This window comes from Pollachius pollachius (assembly GCF_949987615.1).
Source record: "Pollachius pollachius genome assembly, chromosome: 12".
In the NCBI taxonomy this organism is placed as follows: Eukaryota; Metazoa; Chordata; class Actinopteri; order Gadiformes; family Gadidae; genus Pollachius; species Pollachius pollachius.
This window is the reverse complement of record NC_136945.1, coordinates 13,286,152-13,309,876: the sequence shown is the minus strand read 5'-3', so window position 1 is coordinate 13,309,876 and position 23,725 is coordinate 13,286,152. Positions and strand designations below refer to the sequence as shown.

Below are 23,725 nucleotides of genomic sequence, written 5' to 3'. Positions count from 1 at the left end.
TCATCAGACAGCAGATTGACTACAAGACCCTGGTCAGTACTGAAGCGCTACACACACACACGCTACAAATAATCACCTTATCGATGAATGGAGTGTTTTAGTGATGCGGTAATGGAGGGGTGCTGTCGTTCGTAGTAGTAGAATTCGCAGAGCGAGGATGGATATACTTGGTATACATGCTTAAAACAGCAAGTCATTAAATGGCAAGAAAAAAAAGCATTAGTAAGATTTAGTGTACCGCTTCTTTAGGTGGTATGACTTCAAAATCAAGGCATTTTTATTTATATCGATGAAGTCCAAGCCGTTTTTATAAACAGGCTTCTTCTTCTTCTTCTTCTTCTTCTTCTTCTTCTTCTTCTTCTTCTTCTTCTTCTTCTTCTTCTTCTTCTTCTTCATCTTTCCGACAAAAGATTCAATAAGGAAGGAGATGGTTGTGTGTTCATCACATTAAAGACCAGCCGGTGCATTGATTAATTATCCATCATTCAATCCAAGATAAATAAGTTAAACAATCCAGAAACTGAATAATTCAACGCTTTTAAATGGGACATTTAATAAAACAGTTTATTGAATAAAAGAACAACCTAATGGGTTAATAAATTATTTAAATACGCAAAGGGCTCAAATTATGAATCAATTATTTGCTCCTTCAGGACACCAGATCTGCCACATTGATCCGGTTAAGACCATGTGACGCCTAGATGGTCAAAGGCCTTGCATTTTTGACCCAACAGTTTATGATGATCTGGGAGGGCGGAGCCTATTCTTGCTTATATTCCTATGGAACCAATCATGAACCTCCTCTCCTTATTACCCGCCCCACCCCCTTCAGACACTGCACTGCGTGAACCCGGAGAACGAGAATGCGACAGAGGTGACGGTGAAGTGTCTGAACTGCGACACGGTGACGCAGGTGAAAGAGAAGCTCCTGGACGCCGTGTACAAGGGAACACCCTACTCCCAGAGGCCCAAGGCCGCAGACATGGACCTGGGTATGCACTGGATCTCACACACACACATACGTACACAAACACAAACACGCATACACAAACACACACAATGTACTCACCGGAGACCCAAGGCTTCATACATGGACTCACATACAGAACATTCATATGGCAAATACACACCCAATGTTGAATATAGAAATACAGACCACACAGAACACACTTGTACAATACACACACGTACAATACACACACGTACAATACTCGACCTTCAGTACTGACGTGTCTGTGTGTGTGTGTGTGTGTGTGTCTGTCTCCGACCACCAGAATGGCGGCAGGGCAGGATGGCCCGGATCATCCTGCAGGACGAGGACGTGACCACCAAGATCGACAACGACTGGAAGAGACTCAACAACCTGGTGCACTACCAGGTAACCACCAGCGCCATCCCCTCTCCCCTCACTGTAGCAACATTGGTACCTAGCTTTGTTTGCTTTTGTTAATCCCCCCCCGCCCCCCCAAAAAAAAAAGAGCTCCCTTGAAAATGTAAGTCTAACACGTACAGATTGAAGAAAAACCTGTCTAGATGTGAGTGCGTTGGCGACCAACTTCAGATCCCGCCATTTTGTGACGTACCGTGTCTGTGGTGAAGGGCCTTCTGCGGTGTGTCACGGCTGCTTTAACTTCCCAAACTTTCCCTCTCAGGTGACGGATGGATCAGTGATCGCTTTGGTGCCCAAGCAGAACTCTGCGTACAACATCTCCAACTCCTCCACATTCACCAAGTCCCTCAGCCGATACGGTAAGAGAGGTTGTGTGTCTGTGTGCGTGTGTGTTTGGGGGGTTATTTTTATGTAAGTACGTACGTATGTATTGTGGTGTGAACGATGCATTTGTTTGTTTCATGTTCAAGTCTTACTTTTCCTCTCTACATCCAAAAATACTCTCTCTCGCTATCTCTCTCTCGCGCTCTCAAAGCTATCTCCTCTCTCTTCATCTCCGGCTCTGTCTTTCAGGCTGTCAATCACCTCTGTTTCTCCGCTCAATCCCCCCGTTTCATATCCTATCTCCACCTTCGTCTTCACCTTCCGCTCGTCTCCTGCTTCTCCGCCTCTTTTTTAACCACCTCACAGAGCTCCTCCAATATAATGTTGACCCCTATTACTGGTCCTCACACACGCACACGCACGACAAACATGCACCGCTAGGTCTCGCCACTACTTTCCTGACATTCTCAACCTCTCAATCCCTCCACACTTATCCGCGGAGATGACGAATTTCGTACACGAAGACCCCCTGCTCTGCCACACAAAATGAGGGATCACTGTCTGACATGAAACGTGTGTGTGGGAGTGGGGGGGGTTGGAGGTAGCGCAGTGACAGAAGACGATTTAATAAGAGATGGAAGAGTGACGCGGCACTGGACAAAGCCCCCACTCTGAATCCAAAGAAAAAAGTATTTTAGAAATAAAACTTTTCTGGGGGAGGACAGAATAGAACCGGATGCAGCATATGGAGTTTGTATTTTGGTGAACTAACAAGCTATTTATTTGAGGGTGATGTGCATGATGTTATTTGCAATTTGTCGTACTTCAAAAACTGCTGAGCTACGAGCTAGTCCTCCCACGCACAATTAACCTAGTCAAATCAGTCAGACACATTTCTGTCAATAGAACATCTTCACTCGCACAAAAACAATCTCAAACTCCAAACACACAACACACACCTAACCGTCAAATACAACCCACTGAACCTGTCCTCTTCGTCCTCCCTTCCTCCTCCTCCTCCTCCTCCCTGAGCAGAGAGCATGCTGCGCACGGCTAGCAGCCCCGACAGCCTGCGCTCTCGCACCCCCATGATCACCCCCGACCTGGAGAGCGGCACCAAGCTGTGGCACCTGGTGAAGAACCACGACCACTCGGACCAGAGGGAGGGCGACCGCGGCAGCAAGATGGTGTCCGAGATCTACCTCACCCGGCTGCTGGCCACCAAGGTAAGGAGGTTCACTTTAAAGGATCAGTTATGGTTCAACGTCGACGCAACGCAATGACCACGCCAACGCTCCGACGCAGTCGTGAACCTGTTTTGGTTCTGCGTCGGGTTTTAGTGAGCGGACCAATTGCAGCCCTTGCTGCTGCGTCGTCTCGACGCAAGGTTACAATCTTTGGGAGGCGCCCGTCAGGCCCTCGCGGTGGACGCCAGGAGGGTCCGCAAGGAGGGTCCGGATGGTCCGCGAGGACGTAAAGGGTCCGTAAACCCCCTCGCGCTACGTCGACGTGGAACCATAACGAAGCCTTTAGGCTCGCTTCACACCGAACGATCACGTGCGAGGGGAAGCCGTCGGGCAGATGGACGTCCAGTCACATGCCCTGCACTGCTCTGGTGTTCATCCCACTTCATACCGACATCTACTCCCTCGCATTGACCTTTGGTAGGGTTTGGTCGCCTCAAAGCTCATTAACATTTTTCATAACCTTTTACTCAACAGTTTGCACACAAACCACACACATACACAAACAACACACATACACAAACAACAAGCAAACACACACTCACACACACGTGCACATAGCACACCGATACCACACACATACACACACATACATGCACAGCGATTGAGATTGCACGTCTTAATTAGCGGGCTGACCTTTGGCTATTGAGTTGTTTGGTTAGTGCTCCACTCCAAAGCCCCTCTCTCTCTGTGGCCTCGGGGCTTGTGGACCCGGGTCTTTACCCTAAAAGCACGGCCGTCCACTACATGCCCAATCCCCTGCTGTTGGATTTGTGTGTGCGGGTTTTCAAAAAGCAGTCTGTGTGTGCGTTTGTGTGTCCCGGTAGTGTTTGTGTGTAGATTATATGGTGAAAGGTTATCGGGTCTTAGGGCGATGTGGGTTATTGATGGTTTTGGGGAGTAACTAGCGCAGGTCAATGTGAGTGTCATCATTGAGTGAGTCAGTCTGCATAGGGCAAACTGTTTACACCAACACCCGCTAGTCGGAAACGTTAGCCACGGAGAGCCGCCGCTGACATAATACACGTCACCACACACACACATGCATGCATGCACACACAAAGTGTTAAATCATCTTGGCTTGCTTTTCTACTGTGTAAACACAGTGCTGTCTTTGGCTGAACTCTTTGCTAGGAAGCATTCATTACGAGACATCAGCCGGTGGTAGACCATTACAGTTAGGACAGAGTGTGCGAGCCGAGGGAACATCTTAATGGCAGCCATAACTTCTAATGGTTCAACCCATAATCCCCCCCATGCCAACTCTATGGGTAATTGCGTTAAATATAAAATCAGACGTAGGCGTTATGAAACAGCCACTCCTTTTTTTGGTAATTGCGCTTGCCAATGAAATGAATATGCTGAGAGGCGCACGGCTCATTTGGGTTCGGTGCCAGAATAGCTGTCGAACCGGCTGGCTGGCCACAACGCAACACCTCGTCCTTCAGCCACCAGTGGAAATATGAGCATTCGAGAGACGAAGAGATGTTCTGGCTTAATTCCAGAATAGGAACGCAGGTGTCACAGCAGAAGTATGGACTCATAGTAAAGAGACTTAAAAAGAGATACACATACAGAGGACCCATATCTAGGTACACAAAGAAACACAATTTATGTGCAGAATGCAAACAAGACATTTCTCTCAGTGTTGGAAGTGTGAATCCATTGTAGCTGATGCTGAAGGCCAGCACTAAGCCAGAATCCCTCACCTCCCCTCATCCCGCTCTACTCTTTCCCCTGCAGGGCACGCTCCAGAAGTTTGTGGACGACCTGTTTGAGACCATCTTCAGCACGGCCCACCGGGGCAGCGCTCTGCCGCTGGCCATCAAGTACATGTTTGACTTCCTGGACGAGCAGGCGGACAAGCACTCCATCTCTGACTCCGACGTACGGCACACCTGGAAGAGCAACTGGTGAGTCCGCCTGCACCTGTGAAAGAGTGTGTGTGCGATTGTGAGATCATTTGTGTGTGTGTGCCTGTGTATATCTTCCTGGTTTAACGAGTCATCAGGCCCAAGACATAAACACGTCCTCAGTAGAATATTACCATTGTAAGATTAGCGTTAGCAGTGAAGCAAAATCTCTCTCGCTTCACTGCTCACGCTACATCATGCTACATTGCACAAGCTTCATCAGGTATTTATTCATCCACTGTCTCTCTCTGTCTCTCTCTTTCGCTCTCTCGCTCCCTAGTCTTCCTCTGAGGTTCTGGGTGAACGTGATCAAGAACCCCCAGTTTGTGTTTGACATCCACAAGAACAGCATCACAGACGCGTGCCTGTCCGTGGTGGCCCAGACCTTCATGGACTCGTGCTCCACATCAGAGCACAAATTGGGCAAGGACTCTCCTTCCAACAAGCTGCTCTACGCTAAAGACATCCCCAACTACAAGAACTGGGTAGAAAGGTATGTTGTCGATTCTAGCTCTCTCTCTTGTGGCGCGCGCTCCTGGATTTACTGTCGTTATTGTGGGTTTGTCGACCCATTTGTTTGAGGGATTTGTATGCTGTTCCTGTGCTAGGGAGGGTGATGTTACAACTGTCGGAAGATTATTGAGGATTTAGCACCTTATCTCTCCTCCAATGTTTGCTGGTCCTTGATATTTATGCTTGCTGTTATTTTGTTACGCACCTATCTTGTGCTTTGGTTTGTCCATACTAAATGATGCCCATTGCACCCTCCCCACCTCTTTCTGCCCTCCCTCATTTCTTCTCTCCTCCCTTATTTCTTCCCCCTTCTTCCGTTCTCACATCTACCCTCCCCTCCCTTCAATCCATCATCCCCCTCCTATCATTCCTCCTTTCCTTAACCTCACGCTTCTCTCCCCCCTCCCACAGATACTACTCAGACATCTCCAGGATGTCTGCGATCAGCGACCAGGACATGAGTGCCTACCTGGCGGAGCAGTCTCGCCTGCACCTCAGCCAGTTCAACAGCATGTCCGCCCTGCACGAGATCTACTCCTACATCGTCAAGTACAAGGACGAGGTGAGAGGACACTCACCCTGTCTTTTGCTCAAAATCCTCTGGCTCCTCAGCCCAGGAAATTAGCATGCTATTAGATTAAGATAATCTTTGCGCACCTTTGCTTATATCTCCTTCATGCCTATATATGTATGTGTGTGTGAGTGTCTATGTCCTTCTTGCAGTCGGTCGAGTGGATGAACAACTGTGTGACTGTAACGGGTTCGGAGTAATGCGAGCAGGCAGGGTTGTCGTTCTCTCAGCGGGAGATTGGTTTATTCGGTTTAACTGGGAACAGAAATACTCAAAGTACATCAAAAAGGTCCGTTCAGAGCCGTCTCTCGGTGGATCGGGGTAGGTTCCACTCGCTCCGGACCTCCGTGGTCCGTTCACTCCTGGGTTTTGGTCTCTCCCACTACAACACAAAGCAGGCACATAAGTACACACTCCCTGATTGGCCTGAGTGCAGACACCTGCTGGCAATCAGGTCCAATCCTTCCAGCCAATCCCATGCGCTCCCAACCTGCCCATACTCCCCCTGCAGGCCAGACGTCGTACGTCCCCCACAGTGACGTCTTGCCCTTTGAATTGTGCTGTTTGCCGAGATCTCTCACTAGGCCGAGGACCATTTGTCCTTACCATGTTGGGTCCATTTTCTGGTGACTGCTGACACTGTTATGTGCATGTATTTGCTCACCTCCTGCTCTTCTCCACCGGCCTGCAGATCCTGTCGGCCCTGGAGCGGGATGAGCAGTCCCGGAGACAGAGACTGAGGAGCAAACTGGAGCAGGTTATCGACACGATGGCCCTGGCCAGCTGAGAACCAGCCCAGCGCTTCTGATCTCCTCCTCCTTCTCCCTCCGCCAACACCACCGCCGCCGCCGCAACCGCCACCACCTCCACCACGACCTCGTCCTGATCCTTCTCCTCTTCTTCTATTTTTCCCCTCCCCCAAGCCTAGCCCTCCCCATCTCCATGTCCCTTACCTCGCTCCTATCAGCCAGAGAACCAACTGAAGTTCAGAACCCCCTGGTAAAAAAAAAAGAAGAAAAAACCACAGGAGAAACTGCAAAGGACTAAAGCAGTTCACTGCAAAATAGGGGGCTTTCGGCCGAGATGGGTCCTGTGTGTGTGTGTGTCTGTGCGTGTGTGTGAGCGTGTGCACGCACGTGCCCAAGTGTGTGCGACTATTTTCGTGTGCGTGTGTCTTTGGGCCGTAGTCGGTGCACGGATGTGTGCGCACGGGACATTGGGACATTTCCACGTGCCTGTACATCCCTAACCTGTCCCCAGGAAAGCATCTTTGATTGTCGTGGCTGTCGTGGTTTGTGGTTCGCTTTAAATTTTTTGTTTTCCTGGATTTCTTTCTGTCAAGCAATGTCCAGTCAAGCAACTTTATGAAATCGTGAAGGAACTCGACCGCAATCGGCAAACCGCAGGCAGACGAGAGAGAGAGAGAGAGAGAGAGAGAGAGAGAGAGAAAAAGAGAGAGAGGGAGCGTTCTGGAACATTGACCGATTTGAGACGAGACCCCCAAAGGAAGGACGTGGGGGCCCGTCAGGTCACGTGACTCTTATTCTGACGTCGACGTTTGGGAAGGACTCTTTCTGTTTTTGTATAAATGTAATCAACTGCCCACTCTCTGATCTCTCGCCACTTGCATTACTGCTGAATTTGCACAATTTACAGAAAACGATACAAAGGAAGACTATATAGATATTATATATAAATACAGCTATGTTTTTAAAGAAACAAAGATTAGGGTCATTTTTTTTCTTCTTCTTTTTGAATCACCCAACACAATAAAAAAAAAGCTATGAATCATTATTTAATATTACAACTTTTAAAAAGAAAATCAAGAAAATTATGAAAAAACAGACGTTGTCCTGTGCCATGTTTGCTTTTGAATGTTGTTTAGTGCGGACATTTTGTTGGATGGAATGTGCAACCGTATGATTTAAATATGAACATGCCTAGTGACTGAAAAGGGTTTTAGTGACAAAAAAAGCGAGTATACGATGCTAGGGCAGTGAAACACATGTGCCCGTGTCTCTCCTCCGACCAGGCAGTTTCTTGGAGCTCGCTGCCTCACTGCAGTGCTGACATGAAGTTGACGTGTCTGGTTCACACAACGGTGCAATTTGTTGTTGTTTTTGTCTTCTTTTTTTTTCTTGGAGAACCAAACGGTGGGTGATTCACCTGGGAGGGTTGCTGTCCTCATGGCCGTAGCCCGGTGTGGTGCCGGGGGGTCCTGGGGAGGGGTTTAGTGGATCACGGTACGGCGACCCAATGATGAAGTAGACGTTGCACTAACCCTCTGCAGACCGTGAATAGTCCCGCTCGCCCCCCCCCCCCCCGCTTCACACATATCTCCCCAATCTTTGTTTAGTTTTTCTTTTCCTTTTTCTCAGAGATTCAAAGTGACATTTGCACCAGTCCGCAGCCTGCCTCGGCTTCCTTCGGTTGGTCTAGAGCAGACCAATTGCATTTTTTTCCGACCCATCCTAGTCGGAGCAGGCCCGGTGCCTGATGGGTAATGGAGTCCAGGTCTGAGGTCCGGTTGAGGATTAGCCTTTATTTTTTTTAAAGGAGCTGAAATGAGAGAAGACAGGGCACAGCTAAACCAAGCGCTGATAAAAACACAAGCGAGGGGGTGGGGGGAGGGGGGGGGAGCTGTATCGCTCCGCAAGACATTATCAGTGGTAACACCCCTCCCTCCAATGATAGTGGGACACGGTGAATATATTTGGAGTGTTCCCCCACCTCTCGACCGATCTGGGAAGAAGGGCTCTTAGGTTAATATATCTGAGGGAGGGGGCGGAGAGATGGAGAGTTTAGCTGATCCTCCTCTCCCGGTAGCCTCCAGCTCTCATCTCTCGCCATGTGGGGCACAGGCTATTTTATGATGATGATTATTATTATTACTGCTCCTTTAAGAGGATTTGCTTTTTTTTTTTTTTGGTCTTGAAGTCATGGTATTTTGACTGTGGTGAGAAACAATGTTTTCCTTGATTATTATTTTTTTTATATAGATATTTTTTGGGATTCCTTTATGCTTGCCGAAAAACCAAACTGTGGTCTGTATAATGTTTTTTTTGATGTTATCATTTGTAAATTGTATACTTTTTTCATGGTGAAGAGATGCTAGTTGCCTATTTTTTGTAATACGTTTTTTTTTTGGGACATGTAAATTGTACATTATGCCACACAGAAGACAAACTTGCCTTCAGTTTGCCTGAAGTCTACATACTTGACCGTTCTCAAGGTTTTATTTTCCTGATTTCAAGGATCAACATGAAAAGCATTGCATTAGAGGAGTATCTGTGTCTTTTGTAAAAGGAAATGTGATTTGCTGCTTTAATATTTTGGTTTCTCCAACATTAGGGCTGCCATTCTCTTTTGCTGATCATCAACGCCGTTGCTGTTCATTTCCTATGCCAGGTTCCTTAAAAAACAAATCCAACAAAAGACAGTTCAGAGCATACAACAGGCAACATTCTGACTCAATCTTTCCCAGCCTATTCATTAGCGAATAAGGCTTCATGGCAACACTGATATATATATATATATATAATATAGTTATAATAGAGATCTATATTACATATATATATAATATATATAAATATCATCTAGATCCTATAAAAATATTCATGCATAGAGATATGCTGTGAGCCAAATACAGCCTTGAGGGACCAGTCTGCTGTGATTGGACAACTGCCAACATCACCTAGTCGCTTTCTTCCCTTCTGCTCTAGCTGTCTAGTGGCACACATTCACACCAAAACCAAACATCTCTGTTGCGGTCCTACCCCTTCACGTCCAAATCTCAGCTTACCCTGGGTTCCAGGAAACTGAAACAGGGTCCTCCCTCCCCTCCTGATACGAATACAGTGCTGATTTCCCGCTGTGTCTGTACATTTACACTCTCCAAAACACACGGTTGGGTAAAGACATCTACACAAGCAGGAGAGGGAGGGAGAGAGCTCAGTGCTGTGCATAACAGACACTATGAATTATGGGAAAAGTATTAACTGTATATATTGGGGACAACTACTCGCTCTCCTCTAAAGCACAGTCAGTACCACAGAGAACGGTAAAATGTTACCACATTGCTCCTCTGTCAGACATAGAAGATATTTAGAAGAAGTGTCCATTCTCAGGTTCCGGAGGCGTATTATTCCATATTGGTCACCTGACTGCTGAGGGGAATTGTGTTCGCTGTCTGCATGGCTGTTTGGTTTCGCCTTTTCCTTTAAAGATAATATGTGCTGTGAAAGTCAAGGGCGCCGATGTTGTATTATTTTCAAGGTAAAACGATTTTGGCGGGGCCCCTTTAAGTCTGCACTGTGTGGTGTGTTGAGTCGTATTTAATCAGTAGGGATGGATCAGATATGCAGCATGTTTACCTGGCTGTATGCAGGCTCACTGGGTGGGCTGAGGAGCAGTTGATTTACACTGTGTGGACTTAAAAAACAAAATGAAATCTGAAGTACTATGAAAAGCACTCATCTTGAGGATGTAGCTCTGAAGTACGTTTTTTTTTCTTTTACCTGTTTTCTTAAATCACATCCGACATTCTCCAAAACAACTTTAAGGTGAGAATTGTACAAATGTGCCCCTCAACACCCTCCATCTATTAAAATGGTCATGGCAGCATTTCTGTTACTGCTCCCCCCTTCCCCAAACTGAGTCCTCCATGGGATCCCAGCATATTGAAATGGAACTTGGACGGCAATGGCAGAAAATCAAGTTTTAATACAACACTGATTCTGATACATTTTTAACGAGTTTCAGACTTGAAGCAACTGTCACAGGTGTGCAGGTTAACATTCATTGTGTAAATATTGTGTTATTTCCTATTTTGCATATTTACTACTTGTAAATAAACACGCATCAAGGAGAGATTAAACATTTTTTGCTAAACTGCGAGTGGAGTGAAATTCTTAAAATTTTAGGGGAAAAAATGGCACTTGATACAACAAACTAAGGCTATAAAATAACTTTAATTTGTTGGATTACAACACTAACCTCAATGTTTTACTTTACAGAGAAGTACTAGTAGTGATTAGGGGCTCATCGCCCTCAGAATGCAATTCAGAGAGCAGTTTGGATAATGGAGCCATTTTGCCACCTCAGCACTTCATTCCAAGACACATAATTCTGTTGTCAGTTGAACGTCACGTGCATGATGAATGAGAGACCATTGGAAGACACCAATATACCACCTTGCCCTTTCTCACGGCCGACATTCACTGCCCCGCGATCCCACCACCACTTACTCCAAATTATGAAACACACACACACACACACACAGGACTCAATGAAGCCGGATAGACAGAAAATGTTATCGTCCGCACCATGTGTAACCAGTCGGGCTAATTCAATTAAAATTCCATCCGAGGAAGAGCGCTAAAATTGTGTAATGGTCGTGGGAGCAGTGAATCTCGTAATGATCCTGTCAAGAGGCAAATGGCCTCGCAGTGCCAACGGTAAGATAAATCCCCATTTGGAAAGCACCAAACTGCTCGTTTCCCGTCCACCACCACCACCTCTATAGCATGGAACATACCGTAGTTAATAAAGCCATGATCTGCGTTGGCCCTCTCCCCCTCTTTTAATCTCTTAGTTACAATTGGAGAGCGCTCCATGCGATTTATCACACGTTCTTAACCGAGTTCTATTTTAGCAGAGCAGCCTTTAGATATCTGTCAGTGTGCGTTGCGTCAAGAGTGCAGCGGAACCGCGGCGCTCGGAGCGGAAGCGCCTGTCTCTGTCTCTGAGCGGAAGCGCCTGAGATCCACCGCCGCGCGGCTGTACTTGCTCCCTGTGAGGCGAAGGTGACAGCCGTGACCGGTGGGGAAGGCTACGAGACGGATTACTGTCACACTGCTAGATTTATGATGCACAGGAAGAGAAAGGTGTGTGTGTGTGTGTGTGTGTGTGTGTGTGTGTGTGTGTGTGTGTGTGTGTGTGTGTGTGTGTGTGTGTGTGTGTGTGTGTGTGTGTGTGTGAGAGAGAGCTGAGCTCTCAGTTTGATGACCGTTCATACCTCTATCGCCGTCGTCGTCCCCCCCCCCACACACACACACACACACACACACGACGAGTTGCAGCTCACCTTCAATTATGAGAGTAGGGAACTGAAGCATTGTAAATCCTGGGAAAGTCCGTCAAGTGCACCGTTAATGGCTGCACCTTCTCTTGCTGCACTCATCGAGACGCTGGAGAGGGATAGAGATAACTTTCTTTGATGTCACAATAACAATGAAGTCACGTCATTCATAATTGTTTTTATGTACAAAGAATGTATAGCTGCAGTAAATCGTAATTGATTCATGCTTCCTTAATGAGCCTAGGTTGTTCACAAAATAACAACGCATTTGATTGTTAAGGTAGATATTTTTGTGAGAATATGAGAATTTGGCCAAGGCTTCTCTTCTCAAAGTCCGCCCACGCTGCCAGTTTTAATCACCGTTTTAACACGAGCTGGGACATCAATAGCACCTGTGAAAATGATGTTTTCATCGATCTTTCTGTCAAGTAACTTGTGATGTTCAAGCTCATTTGAAATCTATTATTCGATTTAAAATGTTCAAAAGTCAACTGGTACAGTATATTATTAACTGTGAAATTAAAGAGAACACCCGCTGATTATTTGATTAAACATTGATTATAGTGTGAGCCTTTTAAAAAAACACATTAAAAAACACATTATAGAAACGAGATTTACCAGATGGAATTTGACATTGTTTAAAGCGACAGCACAATGGTGCCACCAGTCCCATCGATACCCACATCACTCTTCAGTGGCCGGTGCTTGCTAGCCCTGCGTTTGTGCACCATGTCACTCTAGAGCTAAAGATGTGCAGTTTCATCGATCGACTCAATAAACGCCTCCCTTTTTCCCCTCCAAATTGCAATTAAGTGTTTAAAATGTCCCCGCCGGTGTGTTCGATTATAAGGGAAATCTCAGTCTGAAGGAGACAACATAGTCGAAGAGATGCCTTCAGTGTCTGTTAGCGTCTGAGGTGCTTCACTGCTTGATTTTCTGTGTTCTGGAATGCTTGTTAATTTCTCCACAGGTAGAAGCCATTAGGGACAGCATTCCCTGTCAGGGTCAGGGGAAATCCATTCCGTGCTCCACTGAACTAAAGCCTCCTGATGTCTGATTAACACACACGGCTTGGCCCGTCCCCACAGTCCTTCACCAGCCAGCCCGTATTATCAGATTATCATTGTGTTGCACTTTAATGGGGCTGTATCAACTCATGGCTTTCACTGCATAATGCAGCACGGTAGGTGAAGTGGGCTCCTTTTATGCTAATGGAGAACATACTGCAATGCCAGCCCTAAGTGTCTCTGTCCATATTCGGTTGGACTTTGACTTCTACTGGCCACACACAGGTACCTGTAGAGATGTAGGGGATCTGGATTCCCCCCCCCGCCCCCCCTCACACACACACACACACACACACACACACACACACACACACACACACACACACACACATAAACCCACCAACAGCCACACACACAAACCCATGAACAATTGCACACTTGAATAAATATATGCATTTATGTACTTTCCCCTCCCTCTGGGCATGGATGGGATGGGGTAGGATGTGACCCCATCCCCTAACTTTCCTGTCAGGTGACCAGGTCGGATCCCCAGGGAGCCCATAGTGTCTTTACCATTAGGCTTGTAAACCCTCACATCTCCAGTCAAGGCTGTAGAAAGAGGTTCTCCCTTGGTGTGTGTGTGTGTGTGTGTGTGTTTGTGTGTGTGTGCGTGTGCGTGCGTGCGTGTTTGGGGTTAACATAAGACTTGCTTTCTGTTAAAGTTGCCAAGTGATTTAATCACAACCTCTCTGACTGACTGATTGACTGACTGACTGACTGGGTCCACATTGAACTGTCCATGCACCCTGGAAGCATTGCTTGTGGCAGTAAGTCACACACACACACAACCACACATACACACACACACACACATACACACACATAAAGAGAAACGCATACACACCCACATACACACACAGAGCATACTTTGATCTTTAAATGTGTTTTTTTCTCTTGCAGGGTTTTTTTCCCCCTATGTGTCTATGTGTAGCTTTATTGAACCCAACTTAAAAGGCATTGCTTTTCCACAGTAAAAAGAGTGAATCTCTGCTGTGGCGTCAAGCTTTGAGGGGAACTACAAAGACGTCAAAAAGATATGTACACATCACGTTTTGTTTTTTTTCATTTAAAAATTATTGCTACGGCTCTTTATTGGAGCTGCTTCTTAAGACAATACAGGGAATATTCCCTTTTTGCATTTCCTCTTGTTGGTAATTACATTTACAAACTTGCCAAAAACAACAAATTGCATCGCTTGCCTGGCAAAGATAACATAAATAAAAGAATTGCTGTGCGGGAAATTGTCCACAAAGTGGGCTGATGGTTTGATTCACCGAAGCTGGTTTAAACAGACAATCCAAACAACACTTGCTTGTTAAATTGCATATGCTGATTAAACGTATCAGAGGAAGCCAGACACTACCCATTCCATCAAAGCTGCCTCTTATATATCGGCCGTCGCATTTTCCTGGTGGTGCTTTTCATGTTGGATCAATGGCAGCGTTTTAAACTCTCTAATTTACAATCCCAGATTCTCCCACCGTTCTCTGCATTTCACTGCTGTCAACTTTAATGTTGGACGGAAGCGACGTGCATTAATGAGCGCCCCGCAAAAATTAATTAATCACTTCTAGAGAGCGGGTGTTTTCTTCTGCAGCAGCTTGTGATCAAGAGCTTTGTGGGACAGCGATAAGGTGGCAGATGTCGCTGGCCAATAGAAAAGACACGCAAACCCTTCATTTCTTAAATTAATTAACATGGGGGAGGAGATTGGCGTGTGGGAACAAACTGTGTCTGTGTGTGTGTGTGTGTGTGTGTGTGTGTGTGTGTGGGGGGGGGTTATAGCCAACTCCCCAAAGGTTTTGGAGTCCTGTATTTACCCATGTTGTCTCTCTATGGTACAGTACTGGAATTTGTTTTCTCTGTATGGATCAGTACAGACCATGTTGTCTCTCTTTGGACCAGTACAGAACATGTTGTTTCTGTATAGACCAGTACAGACCGTGGGGTCTCTGTATGGACCAGTACAGAGTAGACCATGTGGTCTCTGTGTGGACCAGTACAGACCATGTGGTCTCTGTTTGGACCAGTAAAGACCATCTTTCTCTGTATGGCCCAGTACACATCGTGTGACTCTGTGGACCAGTACAGACCATGTGTCTCTGTATGGACCAGTACAGACCATTTGTCTCTGTATGGACCAGTACAGACCATGTGTCTCTGTATGGACCAGTACAGACCATTTGCTCCCTGTACGGACCGGTAATGTAGAAATAAAGTTTCATTAGGAAGACCACATTCCCCTTCTATTTGTCATCGATCTATTTTTCAGTTCTAAATTCCCACGCTGTCAGTGCAGGCCTCTCCTCTTCATCTTTCAACCAATCGGGAACCTCCATGCATTAAACAGGAGCACAATTGCTCACCAGCACGCAGTTTATAGACGTCCCTCATTCATGCTCATCTCTGTTGTGTTCGTTGCAACCTTTATGCAGCCCTCCTCCATCCCCTGCACGTCCGGGACGAGGGTCCTGTCCACTGAGAGAGAGTCACTGTCATTCAGTGCCAAGGAATTCTCTTATTGGTACCCCACAAGCATCTAGACTCTATCAAGGGGGAACCTCATCTCCAGGCAGACTTCATGGACCCATCGTCCCATGGAGAATAATCTCATGGTGTTGCCATATGATTGTTATTTCAATATATCATGTTGTTCTGATTCTTACTGGTCTCTGCTGATTGAACTGATCCAGAGGCCATGTGGTCTCTGTATGTAACCATTTTACACCATGTTGTCTCTGTATGTGGCAGTAAGGACCATGTTGTCTCTGTATGTTGCAGTAAGGACCATGTTGTCTCTGTATGTGGCAGTAAGGACCATGTTGTCTCTGTATGTGGCAGTAAGGACCATGTTGTCTCTGTATGTTGCAGTAAGGACCATGTTGTCTCTTTATGTGGCAGTAAGGACCATGTTGTCTCTTTATGTGGCAGTAAGGACCATGTTGTCTCTGTATGTGGCAGTAAGGACCATGTTGTCTCTGTATGTGGCAGTAAGGACCATGTTGTCTCTGTATGTGGCAGTAAGGAGCATGTTGTCTCTGCATGTTGCAGTAGGGAGCATGTCTCTGTATGTGGCAGTAAGGAGCATGTTGTCTCTATATGGTGCAGCAGGAGTGGCTAATTGTGTCAATGAACACACCAGGGTTTGTGTCCTCTGTTCAGCTCCATTAGCCGTAGCTTTGCACTGTGTCTCTTCAGTCACGGGGGGGAGATATTTCTTATTGACCTTTAGGTTCCATATCTCTGTGTCCCACTACAGCTGCCATATGGAGCGCAGGATGTCACCTTTGTGATGCGCCTCTGTTCCCATATGTGTGTGAACTTATTGCACTCTGTAAATCATGAAGCACCAAGTGATTTCCACGGCGGCACAGCGCCTCACTGTTATATCTCCAAAGGCCCATGGTGACAGAAGCTTGGATCATTTTTATAGGTTTGTATGAAGATACAAAATGTTGCTCAGTGAACTTGGCTGTTTTATAAGAGGATGTTTGTCTTTTGGAAGAGGAATTAGCCCAGTGGGTGCCAATCTTTGCTGTCCAGAGGTACCAGAAATACATGGTTGAATATATATTGTAGTGTTTGCACTACACTTGATGATTTATTATTTGTTCTCAAAGGAGTGATGCATACATAAAGTTTATCATGTACATACAAACACACACACACACACACACACACACGCTAAATCCAACAGAACAAATAATGAATAATCAAATAAGCATAAATATATTATAACTATATACATGCATAAACAATGTCGAATAATAACACACCTCCAAAGGCCAGGACATCAATAAAGAGAATAAAGACAATGTATTCACACCATTACATAGAAAGAAGGGGTGGGCAGAGAGAAGCCAGCTGAGAGAGAGAGACCAGGGAAAGACTTCACAGTCCTCTTTGTAGTTTGCAGATACTGCCGGAATCCCAATGCCTTTTCCATTGGCTATGAATTTTTCATAGCCCCTGTTGCTTGCCCCCCCCTTCCCCACCTCAACCTCCCTGCTCCCCATCCCTTTGTTGAATGAATGCACTTCTCTGGGAGGCTTTACCAACCCTGACCTTCTCCTCTGTGCCCTGGATGTCTGATTGACATTCTTACCTAATGGTGTGTGTGTGTGTGTGTGTGTGTGTGGGGGGGGGGGTGTGTGTGTGTGTGTGTGTGTGTGTGTGTGTGTTTGTGTGTGTGTGTGTGTGTGAGTGTGTGTGTGCGTGTGTGTGTGTGTGTGTGTGTGTGTCTGTCTGTCTGTCTGTCTGTCTGTGTTTTTGTGTGCGTGTGTGTGAGTGTGTGTTTTTGTGTGTGTGTGTGTTTAAGTACGTGTTAGAGTGTGAGTGTGAGAATGAGTTTGTGATGGTATGTTTGTGTGTGTGTGTCCGGCTGCAGTGCAGCAGGACTGGGAGTTGCTTCCACTAGTTTAGTGGTAGTCATGGTAACCTGTTAACGAGGGTGCTTCACAGAACTGTCCTCCAAAATGAGTCATTTAACACTGTGCTTATCAAGCCAATCAAATGGACCAAACACTCACTGTTGGATTGGACACTTTAAATAACGCTTTTTAAATTTTTAATATCGATGTCTACATGTTCAAAGAAGTTATGATGAATGAGTTTAGGGGTGGATCGTACATGGTTTTATTTAGTCTTTAAACATGCCAGAGCACAATCATACATAAACAATATGTATTAATATGAAGAGAGAAAGAGATAGAGAGAGAGGGAGAGAGAGAGAGGGAGAGATTATAGAGAGAGAGAGAGAGAGAGAGAGGTTATGAAGAGAGATAGAGAGAGAGGGAGAGAGAGAGAGAGAGATTATAAAGAGAGATAGAGAGAGAGGGAGAGAGAGAGAGAGAGGTTATAAAGAGAGATAGAGAGAGAGGGAGAGAGAGAGAGGGAGAGAGAGAGAGACAGAGGTTATAAAGAGAGAAGGAGAGATAGAGAGAGATAGAGGGAGAGAGGTTATAAAGATAGAAAGAGAGAGAGAGGGAGAGAGAGAGAGGTGATAAAGAGAGATAGAGAGAGAGGTTATAAAGAGAGAAAGAGAGATAGAGAGAGAGGGAGAGAGAGAGAGGTTATAAAGAGAGAAGGAGAGAGAAAGAGAGAGAGAGAGAGAGAGGTTATAAAGAGAGAAAGAGAGATAGAGAGAGAGGGAGAGAGAGAGAGAGAGGTTATAAAGAGAGAAAGAGCGATAGAGAGAGAGAGACAGAGAGAGAGAGAGAGAGAGAGAGAGAGAGAGAGGTTATAAAGAGAGAAAGAGCGATAGAGAGAGAGAGACAGAGAGCGAGCTGAAGGGAATGTAGCAGGTGTGCAGACGATGATGAGCAGGTGGAGACGGTGTGGATCTGTTTCCCTCCATTGCACCACCGAGTCTGGGGGGGGAGGGAGGGCGGGAGGGCAGGGGGATGGGAGAGAGGGAGGGAGAGAGAGAGAGAGACCGGAATGGAGGGAGGGACAAATGCTTGGATAAGGTGTGACAGGAGGTGAAAGGAGATCAGGGGAGCCAAGATAGTCCTGGGTCTGGAGGAAACAGACTCCCTTTCGACCTGGCCGTCCATCTCATCTCTCTCTCTCTCTCTCTCTCTCTCTCTCTCTCTCTCTCTCTCCACCTGAGCACCTGAGACCCAGCTGGGGACCACTAAACCTGAGACTTGGACTTGGAGGGTAGTGTCATTAGTATTTACTTTTTTTTTGTTTGTGTGTGTGTGTGTGTGTGTGTGTGTGTGTGTGTGTGTGTGTGTGTGTGTGTGTGTGTGTGTGTCTGTTAATAACTTTTGGAGGCTCATTTCACTTTGACAATATATTTGCATTGGCAGAAGACCAGATGCACACACACACATACACACACAAACACACACAGACACACACACACACACACAGACACACACACACACACACACACAGACACACACAGACACACACACACAGACACAGACACACACACAGACACACAGACACACACACACACACACACACACACACACATGCTTCTCACTCACTCAACACTCAATCTATTTGTAATTGGTCTACTACTGTTTGTTTTATTGTTTTCACAAAAACAAGAACAGCATGATGCTTCTCTGAAGACCAGTCAAGCAAATCGACTAACAAATTAATGCTTGTCTATTGTATTAGGTCAGGAGTTGATCGTAAATTCACAATTTAGTAAGAAAATGAAATGTGAAGTACAGTATAGTTATAACATCGCACACTCTTCTCAACTCCAATGACACATTATTTCTGATGATGTTAAAAAAACACATTCAGCTATAGCAAGCACAAAACTACAGAATAAAATAGATTTAGGGTATATGTCTGTATGTCCGTCCGTGCGCCTGTCTGTCTGTCTTTCTGACTCATAGACTTTATAGTCGGTCTGTCTGTCTGCCTCATGGACTGTGTGGTAGATCTGTCTGTCTATCTCATACACTGTAGCCTGTCCGTCTGTTTCATACACTGTAGCCTGTCTGTCTGTCTGTCTGTCTGCCTCATATACTGTAGCCTGTCTGTCTGTCCGTCTATCTGTCTACTACACTGTAGCCTGTCCCTCTATTTGTCTGTCTGTCTCATATACTGTATGTTTCGTCTGTCTCTCTGCCTCATAGACTGTTGGTCTATATGTCTGTCTCTCTGTCTCATAGACGGTATGGTCTATCTGTCTGTCTCTCTGCCTGTCCATCTGTCTCTCTGCCATCCTGCCACCCCGTCTCTGGATGTGATAGGGACTGGTGCTACTGGTCCCGGGCCCACAGGTAATATGAATTGCTCAACATTCAAGATGAGTTTCATTAGGTTTCATTAGGCTGATTCCAGCGCATGCTGACATCTCCTCTGCATACCTAAAACCACACACAAAGCCTGCTTCCCCCCACCAACACTTGCTGCTTAGCGTATTGATACTATACGTGATCTCTCATATTTCCCCAGATTCATTTGTACTGTTCCCACTCCCCCCCAGCAGATTAAATGAGGGAAAAAAGCATAGCAGCGAACAATGTATCTTCCATCCTATTTATCTCCGAGAACTAATCTCATCCTCTGTGTCTCACTTTGAACACATAATTGCCCACGATTATGCTTTAAATAATAGATTTTGTTTGTGCAGAGGTTGGACTCACTCTTGTGTTGTTCTTTTTCAGCAGGGTTGGATCCGTAATGGCACAACAACGTTTCAGCCTTTCCTCGACCACAGGCCTCGTGGATAATTTATATAGGCCAGCTATAGCTCGCACTGGGGCTCTTACGGCAAAATACAATCACATCAACGATTACTGTGCTGCCTGGGTCCTGGTTTGTGATTGCGCTTCTCTGTTTAAATCCTCATGAAAAGCTTTGAAACCTTTACAAACACTTGAGTACAGTTTACCACTGCTGGCAAGTTTGTGATGGCCAATCATGTGCTTACAGATCCCCGCCTACAATTGGTATTGGTTTAAACAAATATCAGGCGAAAGAAAGTTTAACTTCAAGATTTCAGCTAGTTTGCCTTCAGATATTATTATTTTTTAAAATCTTAAGGCTGATCCTTGACTAGCAAGGTTGCAGACTTAAGTTGCTGTCGAGAGCTTGTGGTTGTGCCTCACAATCTGCAGTTCATCAAGGTCTCTCTGGTGAGCTCTGGGTGTTGCGGTGGAACCGCTGAGGATTCTTTGACAACTCCTAGCTCTGTGCTGATTGGTTTACAACTTGACAGCTATGATGATTACACCCCCTTTACCAGGCACTCTTCCCCCTGCTAGCTTGTTCCAGAAAGTTTGGTTTGCATACATTCAATCAGACTGCCGAGCCAAGGAAGCACCTGCCACAGCTATTTTGGAGAAAGTTTTATTTGTGTTTCTTCTCGGAAGCAAATAAAGTTTGTGACTCAAGAGGATGAAGAGTGAGAGAGTGATAAGAACAGCCTCTGTGATGGTAGGTAACACACAGGAAATGACAAGACAACTTACCAGATGTGTTCATAGAAAATTCAGTTTCTGTCTTGCTCATTGTCTCGCTATGTCTCTCTCCCAACAGACATGGTGCATATGCATGTTTGTTGTTGTTGTGTGTGCGTGTGATTGTATTACTGTGTATGTTTGAGTGTGTTTTTGTGTGTGTCTATGTGTGCGTGTGATCGTATTTGGCTGTGTGTGTGTATGCGTGCATGTGATTGTGTACGTGTATGTGTGTGTATGAGCATGTCTGAGAATGTGACACACTTAGGGAACTGGATATTGGTGCGTATTGGTGAGTGGGTGATTGTGTGTGTGTGTGTGTGTTGTGTGTGTGTGTGTGTGTGTGTGTGTGTGTGTGTGTGTGTGTGTGTGTGTGTGTGTGTATGCATGTGCATGTTTTAAAGTGTGACACACGTAGGGCACTTGGTATTGGTGAATAGTGGTAAGTGGGTGCTTGTGCATGAGTGTGTGTCTGTGTGTGTGCGTGTGTGCGTGTGTGCATTTGTATGTGTATATGTATGTGTATGTGTATGTGCCTGTCTGAGAGTGTGACACACGTAGGGCACTTGGTATTGGTGTGTATTGGTAAGTTGGTGCTTGTGCATGCGTGTGGGTGGGTGTGTTTGTGTGTGTATGTGTGCATTTGCGTGTGTTTATGTGTGTGTGTGTGTGTGTGTGTGTGTGTGTGTGTGTGTGTGTGTGTGTGTGTGTGTGTGTGTGTGTGCATGTCTGAGAGTGTGACACACTTAGGGCACTGGGTATGCGATTATCTTTTGTCTTCCCCCGCCCCATAAAAAGGCCGGGGATGGAGAAGACATTTCAGCTAAAATCAATTTAAGCCTCCCAGCCTGGCGAGCTGATAAACATATAGAAAGAGTACAGACTCACCCACTCAGCTCTGGCCTTCAATGAACAGTCTTCTGCTGCAGCTGCTGCATGGAGACACACACACGCACACACACACACACATACATACACACACAGGCCACAGCTGATGTTCTCACACCTATGTTAGAAAACACACGCAAAGAGGACTGTGCTCTCATCACTCCAGGCTCAATTACCCACGCCTGCCTTCTCAGACACCTCCGTCCTTTAACACACCCACACACACCCAAAGACACACACACATACACACACACACACACACACACACACATACAAATACACACACACACACTCATACACATACACATACACACACACACACATACAAATACACACACACTCATACACATACACATACACATGCACATACATATACACATACACAAACATACTCATTCACATACAGACAGATAATCATAAAACACACATGCATACACTAACATTCATGCAACAGCCACACATACTCATGCACGCATGTACACACAAACACACGCACCCACACACGCACCCACACACACACACACACACAAATAGAAGGCGGGGGAGAGTTTGTGGTGACAGCAGGCACCGTGGCTGGTTCTCAGGGAAGGTTATGTTGAGCCGTGGATGGGAGGAGCCGTAATGTAAGGAGACATAACCAGGTCAGTCGCTCACAGCTGGGAGGAATATAGAAGGAGAGGGAGAGAAGATGCTGCCTGTTAGCAAGACAGCAAGAGACGCTGGGAGAGAGAGATAGACAGACAGAGAGAGAGGGGGGGTGAGAGAGGGAGGGGGAAGGGGATGGAGGTATGCAGAGCACAACTAAGGGGCTTACATAGAAAATCCATAGGGGGAAAAGGTATGGAGGGGGATGGATGGAGAGAGAGATAGAGAGAGCGGGATGAACAGGAAATAGAGGTGGAGGTATGTAAACTATACGTTGAAATAACATTGAAAAATGTATTGGGGGGGGGGAATGCGAGAGAGAAAAATAATGTGGGTGTGCTGGTGTGTGTCTCTGTGCTTGTGTGTCTGTATGCGTGTGTTTTAAACAAAATAAAAATCAGGAAGAGATGACTTAACAGATGGGCAACCGACAAATATACAAATATACACAGAGAAAATAAAGAAAATCGGCAGGATGAATGCACGTGAGAGTGTGAGACAGATCAGGAAGGAGGAAAAAGTGAGACAGGTTGAGGTGGAGTATTTTGAGGTGGAGGTGCTTACTGGTCTGTGTAACATTATTTGCAAAAACATTATTCACAGTTTGTTATTTGGAACTCTGCATTTAGGTGCACACTGGGGGGGCAAGCTTTTTCTAAAAGCAAGCACTGCCCCCCCCCCCCCCCCCCGGCTCTCCTGCAGACCCCCCAGTGGGCGGTTATGGTGGAGACGGGGGTGGTGGGGACGCAGGGAGATGGTAATGGACATGAAGAGAAAGTGACAGGCCAATAGACAAGTCTTCAGGGAAGAGGAGAAATTAGGAAGAGAAAAAGAGAGGGGGAATGAGAGGAGGAATATACATCAACCGCTGTGGACGGATGTAAACACGGGGTGCAGGAGGTACACGTTAGAATGCAACACACACACACATTGCAACACACGCACCGCTCCCACATTACAACACACACACACACCGCTCGCAAAGCACTCAGATATCTACGACTGAACAGCTAGCGCTATGCTAGCTATACAGTTGGTTTTTATGTTCATTCCATTATTTTGTGCTCTTTAACCTTTAAAATATAGATTGAAAACCTTTCTAACTGTGTTTCTTTTTTTTAATCTTTTTCTTTTTCCTTTAGTTTGACTAAACATACAGG

The 23,725-nt window shown here is 45.9% G+C and overlaps 1 protein-coding gene across 1 annotated transcript in view; it reads left to right on the top strand.

The window, feature by feature from the left end:
* plxna1b (plexin A1b) overlaps positions 1–10,818 on the top strand; it is a 169,272-nt gene extending 158,454 nt beyond the window's left edge. Inside the window, exons 24-32 of the mRNA XM_079747645.1 lie at positions 8–32; positions 833–992; positions 1,275–1,378; positions 1,653–1,749; positions 2,750–2,940; positions 4,702–4,871; positions 5,152–5,364; positions 5,796–5,946; positions 6,647–10,818. Coding sequence (XP_079603771.1) covers positions 8–32; positions 833–992; positions 1,275–1,378; positions 1,653–1,749; positions 2,750–2,940; positions 4,702–4,871; positions 5,152–5,364; positions 5,796–5,946; positions 6,647–6,742 — 1,207 coding nt within the window. The 3' untranslated portion in view covers positions 6,743–10,818. The remainder of the gene's footprint in view (positions 1–7; positions 33–832; positions 993–1,274; positions 1,379–1,652; positions 1,750–2,749; positions 2,941–4,701; positions 4,872–5,151; positions 5,365–5,795; positions 5,947–6,646) is intronic.
* The last annotated feature ends 12,907 nt before the right edge of the window (positions 10,819–23,725 follow it).